Raw genomic sequence first — 15,638 nt, forward strand, 5'->3', positions numbered from 1 at the left:
CATGATGCCTGGCACATAGTAAGTGCTTAGAAATGGTACTGATGATGACAATGTTGTAGTAACTGTGAATATTTTCCCATAGAACTCCATTTTTCAGTTTCTTGGTATTTATTAAGAGAACAAGATTTTTCTAGTCTTACCTACTTAAATATCATCTTTGACTCCTTCTTGTCACTTTCCCCTTCTGTATACAGCCAAACGTGAAATATTTTGCCTTTTCCCCTTTACAGTGACTCTCAAATCTGCCCCTTTTTTATCCCCCGACATCGCTTTCATTCTATGTGAGAGGGACCTACAGGGTGTTGTGACTCAGTGAAAATGTTCCTAGAGGAGAACAAGAGTTCAAGGAATCTTGAGTGCTGAAATGCTGAAAGATAACCACAACCAACGGTAGCAAAAAACAAGGAATCCGTAATGCTAGTAGGTCCAGATGAAGTGTTCATTTCAAACACAGCTTTACAGAGTTTAGGAAGAAGGGGACTCATTTAATTTATATGGAAATATTTTATTTGAAGAAAGGTGGTAGGAGTGGAAGCTAGGATGAAGAAGTGCAGAAAGAGTGGTTTTCATGATTAGCAGTCAAATTTAAAGAAGAGAGGAAAATGAGCAAGTGGACCAGATGGCAAAGAGGCCGTGAGAAGGTGGGAACACAGTATAACAAGACAGAAGCCAAGAAAGGTGTAATGCCATTTAATTACAAAACATGCAGACCTTTTTAAGATTTGTCTCAATGAGGTCCTAATTCTTTCTATGCTAGTCACAAGTTAGTGACAGGTATTTAAACTTGCGAAATAGCTTTTAATTCTACTGGCAGGAACTACAAGTCCATGGTTTTGGAAATCAGTGTGACCTCAGCGACATGGTTCTTGCAAACCCTGATGCTTATATTTAATTATATTAGCATGTTAGTTTTCCAATGTCTGAAGGTGATATATTGATATTATGGGTAGTCACCATCCCTTATAATCAGGTATTGTTTTTCACTGTGGATTGCTTATTTGGATTAAAATATAAAAGTCAGGTGGAATGAATACATTTTAATATATTTGAATTCCCTTTTTAAAGATTGGAAGGTTCTCCAAGTTGGTTATTTCAGCCCCTTTCTTTTTTTTTTTTTCCAAGCGAAATTTATAAAATTTACTTCCCTTTCATTTCATAATATTTTTTCTCTATATTTGAAATTGTCCTGAGTCAGTTTTATCTTCTTTGTTTTTTGCATTACACACACACACACACACACACACACACACACACACAAACACACAGACATAATATCAATAATTGCAGATTAGATATATAGCTTTGACCCAGGCTAAAATTGTGTGTGTGTGTATATACATATATATATATAATTATACATATATAGTTATACATATATATAAAGTTATATATATATACGCGCGTGTGTGTGTGTGTGTGTGTGTGTGTGTGTGTGTGTGTGTATAATCTTCAACTACTGGTAATTTGTAAAGCCGGAACATTTAATAGCTTGTCTTACTTTAAATTAACTAGCTATAGAACCTGTGCTTCACCACTGCTATCTACATCACTACTACTGAACACATAAGCAGTTAAATGACAAATTTTACAAGTTGAGGTAGAATTATGGTTTTAAAAAAGTTCATATCAATGTTTATATGGAAAAGGCAATTGTGATTTTTAAAAAAGGCAAAAAAAGTTTCCAGTGTCTTATGTTACACACTTTATATTTCAGTAGGTTGTATGATTATTAGATTGGAAATTCCTTGGGAACCTAACAGTGGTTCACAAATTACAAATTTTCAATAAATACCATTAAATACATTAGCTTAATGTTTCCTTAAAGATTACAACTCAAAGATTTAATTGCAATTTATACGCAAGGAAACAAAGTTCAAACTATTAAAATGTGTCCAGGTAGCATTTTTATTTAAAACTTTTCTTTACCTTTACATACAGGCCTGTGATCACTCCAAGCAGCAAAGACTTCAGCTATCCGTTGACAGGTGATGCTCTTTGCACCTTGTAGGACATAATCTTCATCACAAGAGAACTGCACAGTTGATCCAAGGCTAAAAATTGAACAAAGAATTAAAAAGATATAAATGATTAGAAAGATATAATAATTAGACTCCAGTTGCACTGGCAACATCCAACAGGTCAAACATGTATCACAGTTACAAAAACTACCTTACTGGAAAAACAAAATGTGAAAGTTCACTTGTTCAAATATTTAATAAAAATCATAAACAGATGAATCTAATGTAAGTCAATAGCATGCATACTGTTGGTAGGAAACGTAAAAATGTAAAGCCATCATCAAGTTTAATTATCTTGTTATTAGGTAAAAACTAAGGTTAAATAATTAACTAATTTACCATCCTAAGTAAATGGTAAATGTGAATCAAATGTGGACATCCTTACTTAAATCCCAGTTCTTATGTTCATACCATATTACAGTGCTTCTCTAGCATGTATTTACATGTGTATGAATTTTCACATTTTTTGCATATCCACACTTACATCTGTGCATATATTTATTCATATTTAGGGCTGCAAAATTGTCTTGATTGTTTTTCATATGTTGAGGTCATACTGTATTTGGTTACTTAAAATTTACCCATCATTTATTATTTAACCTATTGCAGTTTGTATTTTGTTCCTCCACTGAAAACGAAATTACTAAAATTGCTATTTTAAAAATCTTAATTTCCAGGGGTAATGGATGTTTCTCTGAAATGAAAAACTGACCTGACCATGCAATTTCTTTCCAACCATCCTTAAACAGCAATCTACCTGCTAAAAAATAAAGTTCAGGTTTCTCAATGTGACATAAAAAGCCCTTAAGCAGTAAGTCCCCACCCACCAGCTTTTCCACTTCATCTCTCACCCACTGCCACACCTGACCAGCACCTGTAGTAGTTGACAGTCTGCACACTTCATGCTGTTTTCTATCTGCATTGCTTTCCCTGCCCCCTCTGCCCAGAGGGCCTTACTTTCACCGTCTCACCCAGTCTGTGCCTGAACAACTTCTGTTCAACTCCCTAAGCTTTTCGTGCAGGAGAATATATGATCACATTTGTCTTGCAGAAAGATATCTCTGGAAGAGTGTGAAAGACTTTTAACAAGGAAGTGTAATTACATACAGGGAGGGCAGTAAGAAAATAACTCAAATAGTCTAGGCCAAGGGTTGGCAAAATGTGTCCTGCAGGCTAAAACTGTCCCATTATCTGTTCTTGTACAGCCCAGGAGCTAAAAATGGTCTTCATACTTTTCAAGGGTTGTGAAAATAATGTTTAAAATGTAAAAATTATATTAAATTAAAATGTCAGCATCTGTAAATTAAGTCTTATTGGAACACAGCCACTCTCTCTCATTTATGCTTCATCTATGATTTCTTTCATACTACAATGACAGAGTTGAGTAGTTACCACGGAGACTCCACAGCTCAAAGCATAAGGTTTACAATCTGGCCCTTTATAGAAAAAGCTTGCCTGCCTCTGGTCTAGGCTAAAAATGGCAAAACACCTGATCTAAAAGAGTAGCATGACAAAGGACAAGGTAAGGGTTAGCATAGGGAAAAGATTCTAGGCATTAGAATCTAGTCTCTTCTGGAATCATTTTTTTTTTTTTCCTCTCTCTCTCTGTCCTTTTAAAAAGTTGTTTCATTTAAATATACAACACATTGAGAAAAGTGTGTAAAACAAAATTCACAACTCAATGAATTATCACGAATTAAACACCTAAATAACCAAGAAAGAGACTATCTTCAGTGTGTTGGACCTCTTAATGATTCCAAGTTTTATTTATTTATTTATTTATTTATTATTTATTTATTTATTTTTTTCGTGACCTGCACTCAGCCAGTGAGTGCACCGGTCAGTCCTATATAGGATCCGAACCCGCGGCGGGAGCGCAGCACTCTACCAAGTGCGCCACGGGCTCGGCCCACAAGTTTTATTTAGACTATGCCATACTTTGAGCAACCTTTCAATTTATATAATGGTCAATTCTCTAATTCTCTGCTTTTTCTTTCTTCTCCATCTCAGTAAATGAAAACTCCATTCTAGTTGCTAAAGTCAAAAACTCTGGAGTCATTCTTGACTCATCTTTTTCTCTTATGTAATTTCACATCCACCCCATCAAGCAAACCCTGCTGGCAACAATTTAAAATCCAGAATCTTGCTTTTCTCACTCTTACCTGATTTGAGTCACCAATATTTCTCATCTGTATTATTGCAACAGTTCTTTCTGCTATGTTGTTAGTTTTTCCTTTTTTCTGTTCTTGACTTCCTGCAATCTATTGCAGGAAGTTTCCAGAGCAATGTTTTTGAAAGGTGGCTCAAATTATACCACTGTCCTACTTCAAATCTTCCAGTATTTGTGTCACTCAGAATAAAGGAAATGCCCTTATAATTGCCTATGTGATCTTGCCCCTGCTAATTTTTAGAGCTAATTTTTTACACTTTCTCCCTCCATCTCTGTTCTTTAGCCACATTGGCTTCCTTGCTCTGGCTTGAACATATTAAGAATTCACCTGTCAGGGTCTTTATATTTGCCGTCTTGTCAGTCTAGAAAAACCTTTTTCAGGAGTGCATGTATCTCACATTCTGAATTGTCCTGGTTTCTCCTGACATGGCATCTTATCTATAAGGCCTTTCTTGACTACTCTGTATAAAATGGCTGTTCCTAATTCATAGTCTTCTTCCATGTTATTTCCTATACACTATCTGATGCATTGTATATTTATTTGTCTGCTTATTGTCTCTCTCATCCCACTCAAAAAACTCCAAGCACTTATCTATTTTGTTTTCCAAGCAGCCAAACATTTCCTAGAATACAGTAAGTTGTTTTTATATGTACTCATGTATGTTTATTTTTTGAGAGGGAGAAAGAGTAAATAAATGCTATCTCTTGCAGATTTATTTCTTATTAATGTCTATCTAAGATAGTCTAATGCATTCAGTTATATCCATTATACCTGTAACTGGACAAAATTATCCTTGGATTAGGACATTCACTCAAGGCTATTTATATTTTTATAATCCGCAACTACCCAGTTCCCATCAGTTGACACATTTCCTGTGTTCAAGAAGCAGCAAAGAAAAATATGATGAGCACGGCACTTGAAGGAGAGAGGTGTATGAAATTAAGTCAAGAAAAGTAATTAGGGGTTGAGATAAATTGTTAACAACTTTGTAGGCCATGGTAAGGATTTTGACCTTTATTCTGAGAGAATTGGGCGTTATTTTAGGACTGTGAGCCAAGTGGATGACATTATGTTACTTTATGTTTTAAAGTAATCCCGTCATCTGTTGAGAGAAAAATACAATTTAAGTATGCAAAGGCAGAAGCAGGGATTTTGGTTAAGAAGTTATTGCGGTAATCCTGGCTCTCATGGAGATGATACAATGGTGACTTGTACCAGGAAGATAGTGGTCAGAAACTAATGATGACAAAACACTGGGAATAAACAAACAAACAAACAAACAAAAAACAAAAAACACTACTGTAGGGCCTGGTCCACAGGAGTTACTATTTTCTCACTAACTTAATAAATTAATAAACTGTTAAGGTCATTGTATTTGTCATAGATGATTATGATATTCTAGATTAATAAGGCTCTTCTCACCAATAGTAAATGATACCCTGTTTAAGCAACATGTATTTGAGCTTGTTTATTTTGATTACAGAAAATTAATTCACTTAGCCTAGAGACAGGCAATTGGTAAAAATAACCACCTAACCTGCTTTACTGCCATTCTGAAGATTGCCAGTGATGGTCTTTGAAGATTTTGTACTTTTTCCCCCTTAAGATTAAAAATCCCAACAATTTTTTTCTCCAGTTAATACATTGGGGGAAGTAGTTTATAGTGGTTAACAGTTTAAGCTGCAGAATCAGAGATATATTCAGAATCAGAGAACTGATAACTGCCCTTTATCAGTTTTTGAGAAAATAACAATCTCCCTAGACTTTGGCTTTCTCACTTATTGTGATAACGTAATGGAATATTATTTATAAAGTATGCAGTGCCTAACATACATCAGACACTCAATTACTTCTCTTAATCAGGTTAAAATGAAGTCCTCGCTGCCTGGGAGTTCTTGTCTTTTAAAGTCATTTTGAGTATCTGTTTTGCTCTATTTGTCTGAACATTAAAATGTCCTTCTTATAACTTATTTTTAAGCTCTGATGTAGGAAACTTATTTTTGTCCATTTATAGGGCTTGTATTTTCAAAATTTTATTGCCTGCCTTATCTCCCTAACAAATACCTTTCATTTCAAACACCATTATCTACAATTTATATTTCCTCATACCTCTGGCCTTTCTCATTTTGAACAGATACAGAAGGTAGGAGGAAAGGAGTCTTCTCAGGTAGCTGGGAAGGCAATTTTCTTCTTTAGTATACTACTTTATGTTAGTTAATTGATGCCATTTAAAGGCATCATATATCACATTTTGGACATATGGCTCATGGTTGTCCTCTGATTTAGAAGATTTTCTAGGTCTGTTCTATGCTTTATAAGGTCTATCCACACCAAGGTAAGGAGATCTGGTTCCCATTCTAGCCAGCCACCAAAAAATAAATAAATAAAAATAATAATAACTTTTAAAAAGGTCTGTCCATGCCACAGGGGATAACATTTTAAATAAGTTGACAGTTTCTTTAAGCAGAATCCAAACTGCTAATATGATAAATATTTCTAATTATTCATTTCTATTGTGAAAGCCAATAATTTCTTCCCTACTATTGAAGGAAAGCCTTCATATTTGCACTTGCACTTATCTCCGTCTAGGGTCACAGCTTCACTTAAACATATTCTAGACTAAAAGGCAAAAGTGCAAAACAACACACAGAGGGCAGAAATCAATGCATAAGCAGTCTTTTTAAAGAATCCAGGCTTTATAATAAGGAAATGGGTGTCTTGAGTAAATGCACTGTGTTTTCATTTAATGAAGTGTTTTAGTATTTGAGTCAAATTTAAAGAAAACATAACTAAGTTTTATTATATATATATATATATATAATATATATATATTTCTAGGAAAGTATTCCACAGTGAAGTGACAATAAAGGAAGACAAGCTGTACCCACTGTAATTTCTCTGTCTCTGCTGAAGAGATGCCTACCCTACTTAGCTAAATAAAACCTTTCACTTTAGTAGGTTATTCAAGCTGACAGAACATTCAAAAACAAATGACTGAAGACATCTTTAATTTGAAAGTATCAAATCATCAAGAATATGATAATGCAATGACACTGTTAGGAAAACAAGTGTAGCTCTTCACCATGATTATGCTAACCTGTGTCTAACTGTTAATCATTGTTCTAAAAATGATAGTTATTATTGCAAAAACACACTATAGCATCAAAGCTGTCAGTGAAAGAAGATACAAGATTTATCAAAATATATAAATTTCCACCTATTTTTATCCAAGATAGCTAGCCTATAATTTTATTTACAATCAAATAAATGAAATGTGAATAAAAAAATATAGAGCTGTGGAAGGGCAAATGATTGTGCTTGAGTCAAAGAAGAGGATCTAAGAAATAAGGGAGCCAAGAACGTTGAGAGCATTCCACCAAGAGTGAATTTATGTTGAAGTATTTTTGTTTTCCAGTTATTGTTTTTTGGTCAATTTAAAGGTCCAGACAATTTCCTGACAGATGCAGAAATTCAACTCTAAACTAGATGAGTATTTTTAAAAATTATCCCTATACAAGTAGAAATTACTCAGATATGAAAGATGATCTAAAAATCAAAGCATCTGCAAACCATTTTTGTATTAAAAATTCAAAATTATAAACATGCAGAAAATAACTAACACCAAAATGACCTGAATAATGCTTGTTTAATATCTTTGAAAATCAAATGATTCTCTAAAATTATTTAAACCAACAATTTCAAAAATAAGTAATTGCACATTAGAAAATTTGAGGTTATTTTTACCAAAATGAGATTTGGAGTGGGGAATTTTTACAATGTGATTTTTTTCTGTGCTTTAAAATGGCACAAGTGACTTATGATTACTATAGAAAACTTGAAAATGAAGACTAGCAAAAAAAAAAGTAAAAAAAATCACCTTAAGCTCTACATTACTAACATGTTTTTTGAATTTAATTTCAGAATTCTAGTTCTTTTCTTATTCAAGTACATTCTCTCTTCTTTCCTTCCTGTAAAAACAGAGCAATTGGCTTTCCTATAGAGAGACCATTTCTCCACCTGTACCATTAATTATTCCTCTCTCAAACATTCAACCTCTTATTGCAGGCTGGAAGTCAAAGTGATAGTATTAATCCACTTATTTGTAAGTTGTAGAAATTAAATGTTAATAAAATGTATCCTAAGGGGATGATAAATGATCATAGTTTCAAAATGTTGTTTCTGATTCTAAACTATATTGATAAATTCTGTTAGATAGTTTAAAGGATTAACTCATACCAAAACTTTTCTTCAAAAGAAAATGAAAGACCACCACAGTTTTTTTATGTGTATTGCCCATTTTGTTGACTGTATAAAATTCATGTCAACAGAATCAAGACTATGCTAAATGCTAAGAGAATCCAATTCAGCATTCATACACTTCGTATTTTAGTCTCCTTACCTACTGCCTTCTTCACACTGTTGGTTATGAACAGTATGGATATTGTTTCTAGACATCTTGGTTTCTGGAATGCTTAAGATCATTCACTACATCACTCAATATTAAAACTAACTACCACCCTATTAATCTCCCCAAACTGGTCTTTTGTGTAAACTTTAAGCATACTGGGAAGGTGACGATGTTACCTGCCCCTGACCCCCCCCCCAATACTTCATTTCACTTCAGCTTAAATTCAATCACCAGGAGCAAATCCTTTTTCTTATGGGTTTATTTCCTATATTTATATACTTCTATGAAACATAACACGATAGGTCGAAAAATGAAGCAATTCCAAAGAGGGAATATCCTGGAAAAAGAAACAACATCAAGAGGAACAGATTACTCAGAAAGAAACACAAAAGCTCTAGGCAAACACATTAGTTAATGCAGATTTTCATTAAAAAAAACCAGCTCTTTATTAGTTAAATAGCTAACCAAGCTAAAAGCCAAAGTCGTTTAAAAAAGGGTTATAATTTCATACCTTCAGAAAAAATGATAATGATTATTATCATAGACCCCTTTTATTTAACATCCAAAATTAATTGTGGTGAACTTGTAACAGCCCGAACAGAAGTGACTCCATGTTGTTAGACCTTTGAATTTAAAAACTCGTTCTCTCTTGTAACCCAAACCACATAGCCTGCAGTTAATTGCCAGGACACAATTATACTTGATCTCACATTGTACACAAATAATTAGAGAAAAATTATTAACTCAGATGGCCATTCTTTACTAGCTTACTAACCTGATCTTATTTGAGAATAACAGGAACTGAACCCTCAGAGAATGAAGTATGACACTGGTCAACTCCCACCCGGGAAGTTCCTTGATGATTACCTGAAACACTGGAGCATATCTGCATGCCTCCACTTGGTCACCATGAGTCAACTTTCCACCACAGACCCCTATAACACCCTCCTGCAAACCTGGGAGAGGCAGAATTGGTCTTTGAGACATAAGTCCACCATTTCCCCAGGCTGCCAGCTTCCTGATTAAAGGCTACCTTTCTTTACACCAACTTGTCTCTCAATTATTGGCTATTGAGCAATGAGCAAAGGCACCTTTGTGGTCTCAAACAGACCTCTGAGGTCTCAGTAACAAGGTCGTAAGAATCCTCAAAAACCCTTGCTTTTATACCTAAAAATTATGAAAAAAAAAGACTAAAGATTTTACTTTTATTTAATTTCTTTTTTGAGTCTATGAGATAAATCCTTGTCTCCATGTGCTTTTGTTTGGTTGGTTTTAGGTTTGTTTTGTTTGTTTTACTTTATGTCTTATATCCAAAATTCATTACGTCAGTCTTTGTGTCTTGATTAAGCATTTTAAATACCTCTTCAATCCTAGATAAAAACAGCATTTTTCCATAATAAATATTGCACAGATCCATAACTGTTATAAAGTAAGAGAAAGGCACATAGAGAAAGGCACACCATATACTAAAATCAACTCAAAATGGATTGAAGAATTAAATATACACCCTGAAACGATAAAACTTCTGAAATAATACATAGGAGAAACACTTCAGGAAGTAGGACTGGGCACAGACTTCATGAATATGATCCCAAAAGGGTGGGCAACCAAAGGAAAAATAAACAGGATTATATCAAACTAAAAAGCTTCTGCACAGCAAAAGAAACAATTAACAGAGTTAAAAGACAACCAGCAAAGTGGGAGAAAGTATTTGCAAAATATACATCTGACAAAGGATTATTAACCAGAATATACAAGGAACTGAAACAACTTTACAAGAAAAAAATCAAGTAACCCAATTAAAAAATGGGCAAAAGAGCTAAATAGGCATTTCTCAAAGGAAGTTATATGAATGGCCAACAGACACATGAAAAAATGCTCAACATCACTCAGCATTCGGGAAATGCAAATCAAAACCACACTGAGATACCATCTCACGCCAGTTAAGATGGCTAATAATACAAAAGACTGTGAATTATAAATGCTGACAAGGTTGCGGAGGAAAAGGAGCCCTCATACACTGCTGGTGGGACTGCAAAATGGTGCATCCTCTATGGAAAATGGTATGGAGGTTCCTCGAACAATTGCAGATATATCTACCATATGACCCAGCTATCCCACTGCTGAGAATATACCCAGAGGAATGGAAATCATCAAGTTGAAGGTATACCTGTTCTCCAATGTTCATTGCAGCTCTATTTGCAATAGCTAAGAGTTGGAACCAGCCCAAATGTCCATCATCAGATGGGTGGATACGGAAAATGTGGTACATCTACACAATGGAATACTACTCAGGTATAAAAACGAATGAAATACTCCCATTTGCAACAACATGGATGGACCTAGAGAGAATTATATTAAGTGAAACGAGTCAGGCACAGAAAAAGAAATATCACATGTTCTCACTTATTTGTGGGAGCTAAAAATAAATAAATAAATACACACAAAAAAAACCAGGTGGAGGGGAGGGAAGAAGACACAACAATTACAATTCCTTGAAGTCGATATGACAAGCAAACAGAAAGGCCATTGTTGGGAGGGATGGGGGAGAGGGAGGACCGAGGGAGGTTTTGGTAATAGGCTACAATAATCAACCACATTGTATATTGACAAAATAAAATAAAATTAAAAAATAAATACATAAATAAATAAATAAAGTAAGTAAGAGAAAGGCACATAGAAGGATAATGATATCCTTTGATGAAAAAAAGGAAACAAATTAGTAAATAGTGCTTTTGAGGTTTACTAATAAAATGGGTTACAAAGTAACATGACAATATCAAAAAAAATCACTGTATACAAAACGTGACAAAATATATTTATTTAAAAGCTTAAAGAAAACCTTTTTTTCCTAGGACAAAATACTTTTTAGAGATAAAGAGTTAAAATAATTTGAGAATAATAAACCTTTCAAGTAGTATTAATTGAAAAGCTATGTTTGGCATCATTTTTGTTGCTACAATCATAGAAAATAGAGTGATTGATGAGATTAGGAATCAGAATCTGATTATTTAATCCTTGCAAAGCAAAATGTAAAATAAAATTAGTATGAAAACTAAGGTCTGAAAAGATTTAATACTATGTGTTTAGATTGGTAACCTTCCTAATAGATTCCACAACGTGCAGTTTTGAATTTCACACGTAGAAATACCCACAAAATATGTCTTATGTAGGCATAGCCATAAAATGAGGAAAGGTTAACATTACATCCTTGCCACGTTAATTCTAACTCAATCCATTGCTATTCCACTTTCCTCCTCCCATCCCCATAAGTTAGTAAAATTATGAAAAAAAAACCTTTATACAATGATATTTATTTTTCTGGAGTCTATGAGATAAATTCTTGTCTCTGTGTACTTTGTTTTTTGTTTTGTTTTGTTTTGTTTTATGTCTTATAACTGACATCACTAGGTCAGACTTTGTATCTTAATTAAGCATTTTAAAAATAGATCTTCATCCTAGAAAAGAACAGTATTTTTACATAATAAGTGAAGAATTCCTATTAGACAGCAGTAAACTAAATAATACAATGAGGATACCCCTATTTGTCAGTTCTCAAAGCTTAAGTTATCAAATTTTGATATCAGGAGACCATTAATAGTAAAAAAATAAATAAATAAAAAAATAACTGTTGGCAGATACAGACTGTTGACAGAGATCAGCTGTCATATAGAAGTAAACCAACTGAAGTGGAAATTTAAATAAAGTCAAATCCAATTCAGAGTAAGAAAACATTCCACAAGCAAAGATGAACTGAGTGAGAATCGTGACATACAATGTTATAAATTATTTAAAAATTAATATTTGAATAGGGCATTCTAGTTTACAAAGTGCTTTCCTGTATAAATTTCCATTTGATCTACTTCTGTAGCTGTTACCAGTCAATGTCATTTATTCTCTCTCCAAAGAAATACAAATACTCAAGAATAACCCATAAGGCACTAGTGGGTGATATTTAAAGTGCAAAGACTGGTGCATAAAGCCCTACCTCACTGTGAACTGCTCAATGTTTTATAAATTGGAAAGACTGCTTAGATTGAACATTGACTACCCACACTTAATATTTACATCTTGAATGAAGATGCTGACAATGAATAATAAATTATTGCATATTTCATTAATTCAAATTTGGCATGTTAAGTTGCTATTGCCATATTAAGCCTATAATATAAAATAAACTCATTTTCTCACATTCAATTTATCAGCATTATAACCATGGAGGAAAATTTTGAATAAATTGGAGTACATTATCTCTAGGTGCATTCTAGCTGTAGCATTCTATGAATCAATCTGCTTTTTATTAAAGTAAATTGGCCAAAACAAATACACCTCGAACACATTATCATGTTTGTATGTCGTCGTGCCTCTTTAATAAATAAAAAGGGTCTAACAGAGAAGTTAGGGGTGTCTCACTTTTAAATTGTTCTTATTTAACATAATGACTTTGTTACATCACAAAAATTATAATTATGCTAATTAAAATAACTTTGTAATGAATGTCTCCCCTTGTATTAAAAATAACTTTCAAATAAAAATGAAAACTAAAACTAAAACCAAGAAATAGTGCTTCACTAAATGTTTGGCAAATTTCAGTGTCAGCTTTCTAAAATCAAATAGGGCATTGGGCAGTAAGGAGTGACCTGGAGCTAACCTCTGAGATTTTTATCCCATCTACAAAATTCAGGAAGTTTCTAAGAAAATAGATAGTTGTATAAAATTATTAAGTAGCATATGATGGTAAAGAATATCTTTGTTATTTAGAATTGGGCTAGAGATCCCGTTAACTTAAAAGAAAAATAAATCAATCATTTTACAGAGGTAAACAATGACATACAATGAATAACTCAAGTTTTTGATTGCATCTCTGCCGAGTATTACAATATATTTTACCATGATTGTTAGGGAAGACAAGGTCCTATATCTGTCATATTTCCACTACCTCTTCACTATCTCTCAATCAACCACTAGGTCAGTTGGAGACCATAATGCACAAAACCAGAGACATAGGAAGAGTGCATTATACTCTGATCCTCTGAATCACAGATCAGAGAAGAGTTCTATGTAATGATTTCTGTGCAAGTCAAAATTAATCAGTAAACTGCTACCTTAAAGTTATTAAAATTTGAGAAATTACTGTGACAAAAATCACATTGTTTTACTTTTTAAAGAATCCGGAAAATGTTATGGTCAAATTGGGACCTGGTATGTCAAACTTAGTGAGCTTCAAGAGTATGCACTAGTGAGGGGCTAAAGATAATTTTGCCTTGGAGTACAAGGTTTGTAGCTTAGGGAAATCTAAAAGACAATACTGGCATCCGATGGAGGAAAGCACACCCCACAGAGAGTAGACAGGCATGCAGAGGTGTGCTAAAGGGCTGGGCAGATCAGCAGCAACCTTTTAGGAGTCACTGAAATACAAGCTGAAGACTGTGAACTCTCCAAGGAAAGAATTATGTCTTGCTTATCCTTTTATCTACTATGTCCAGGGTCTAGCTTGGGTCTGCTACATAAGTAGGTACACAGGAGGTATTTGCTGAGTACATGACTGAAAGAAAACACTAGAATAAGGCATGCTAATTCAGATTCAGGCATGGGGCAGATCCTGGAGAGATCTATGCTATACATCTATTTACAAATACCATTATTTACAAATACCATGTTTGGGCAATGGATGGGGGAACAGCTGGTTCATGCAAGGGTCTTACTAAAAAAATTAAGTCCCACCACCCATTTTTATTGTAGTTTTTCCCTCCTTTCCTTACTGGCTAAAATTGCAATTCCTAAATTGTGCTGAGCACGTCCAGTTGCTGAAGGGAACTTACAGGAAACACAGACATCTGTCACGAATCGTGCAAACTACTAGCATGTGGTAGGTCACAGTTTCAATATCAAACTACTATATTCCTTTCAATGACATCTCTTTGTAATGCTGGGTTTTCAGTGATTGCTGTAATAAAATGCAAGTATCACACCATTTTACTGTGGAACAGGAAATGAGGGTGGTGACACTGAATCTGATAATCTGATTTGTTTTTTTGTTTTTTTTTAAATTATTTTTATTTGTACATATTTATGGGTACAGCGTTGACTATCACTATTTTTATATAGTATGTGATGACCAAATCAATATTATTAGCATATTAATTATTATACATTGTAATTATTCTTTGTGCCCCTTACCCAATCTTCCTCCAGCCCCTCTCTACCTCTCCCCATACCCCTAGTAACCATAAATTTGTGATTTGTTCTCACCTTCTGAAAGTTCAGTGTATTGTTGTGGTCTTTTCTTTCTTTCTTTCATCTATCTTTCTTTCCTTTTTTCTTATCATCCATTTATGAGTGAGAATATGCAGTATTTCTCTTTCTCTGTCTGGCTTATTTCACTTAACATAATTCTCTCCAGGCTCATCCATGTTGCTGCAAATGTCAGAATTTCATTCTTTTTTATGGCTGAGTAGTATTCCATTGTGTATATATAACACATTTTCCTTATCCAGTCATCCATCAATAGACATTTAGGTTGGTTCCATATTTTGACTACTGTAAATAGAGCTGTGGTGAACATAGGAGTGCAGATATCCCTTTGACATGATGATTTCCACTCCTCTGGGTACATACCCAGACATGGGACTACTGGATTGTATGGTACTTCCATCTGTAGTTGTTTGAGAAGCCTCCATAATGTTTTCCATAATAGCTGTACTATTTTACAGTTCCACGAACAGTGTAGAAAAGTTCCCCTTTCTCCACATCCTCATCATCATTTGCTATTCTTTGTCTTTTTAATAGTGGCCAGCCTAACTGGGGTGAGATAATATCTCAATGTGGTTTTGATTTGCAATTCTTGAGGCTGAGCATTTTTTCATGTACCTGTTGGCCATTTGTATGTTTTCCTTTGAAAAATGTCTATTCAGCTTCTTTGCCCATTATTTAATTGGATTATTAGATTTTTTTACTGTGAAGTTGTTTGAGTTCCTTATATATTCTGGATATTAATCCCTTGTTGGATGCGTAGTTTGCAAATATTTTCGCCCATTCTGT

The 15,638-nt window shown here is 34.0% G+C and overlaps 1 protein-coding gene across 3 annotated transcripts in view; it reads right to left on the bottom strand.

The window, feature by feature from the left end:
• The window catches only part of CSMD3 (CUB and Sushi multiple domains 3), a 1,171,099-nt gene that overhangs the window by 676,262 nt on the left and 479,199 nt on the right, over window positions 1–15,638 (bottom strand). For all 3 annotated transcript variants that reach the window (XM_063079089.1, XM_063079088.1, XM_063079087.1), the window contains one exon: window positions 1,927–2,051. In XM_063079089.1, the coding sequence (XP_062935159.1) occupies window positions 1,927–2,051 (125 nt within the window). The remainder of the gene's footprint in view (window positions 1–1,926; window positions 2,052–15,638) is intronic.

This window comes from Cynocephalus volans, chromosome 15 (assembly GCF_027409185.1).
Source record: "Cynocephalus volans isolate mCynVol1 chromosome 15, mCynVol1.pri, whole genome shotgun sequence".
NCBI lineage: Eukaryota > Metazoa > Chordata > Mammalia > Dermoptera > Cynocephalidae > Cynocephalus > Cynocephalus volans.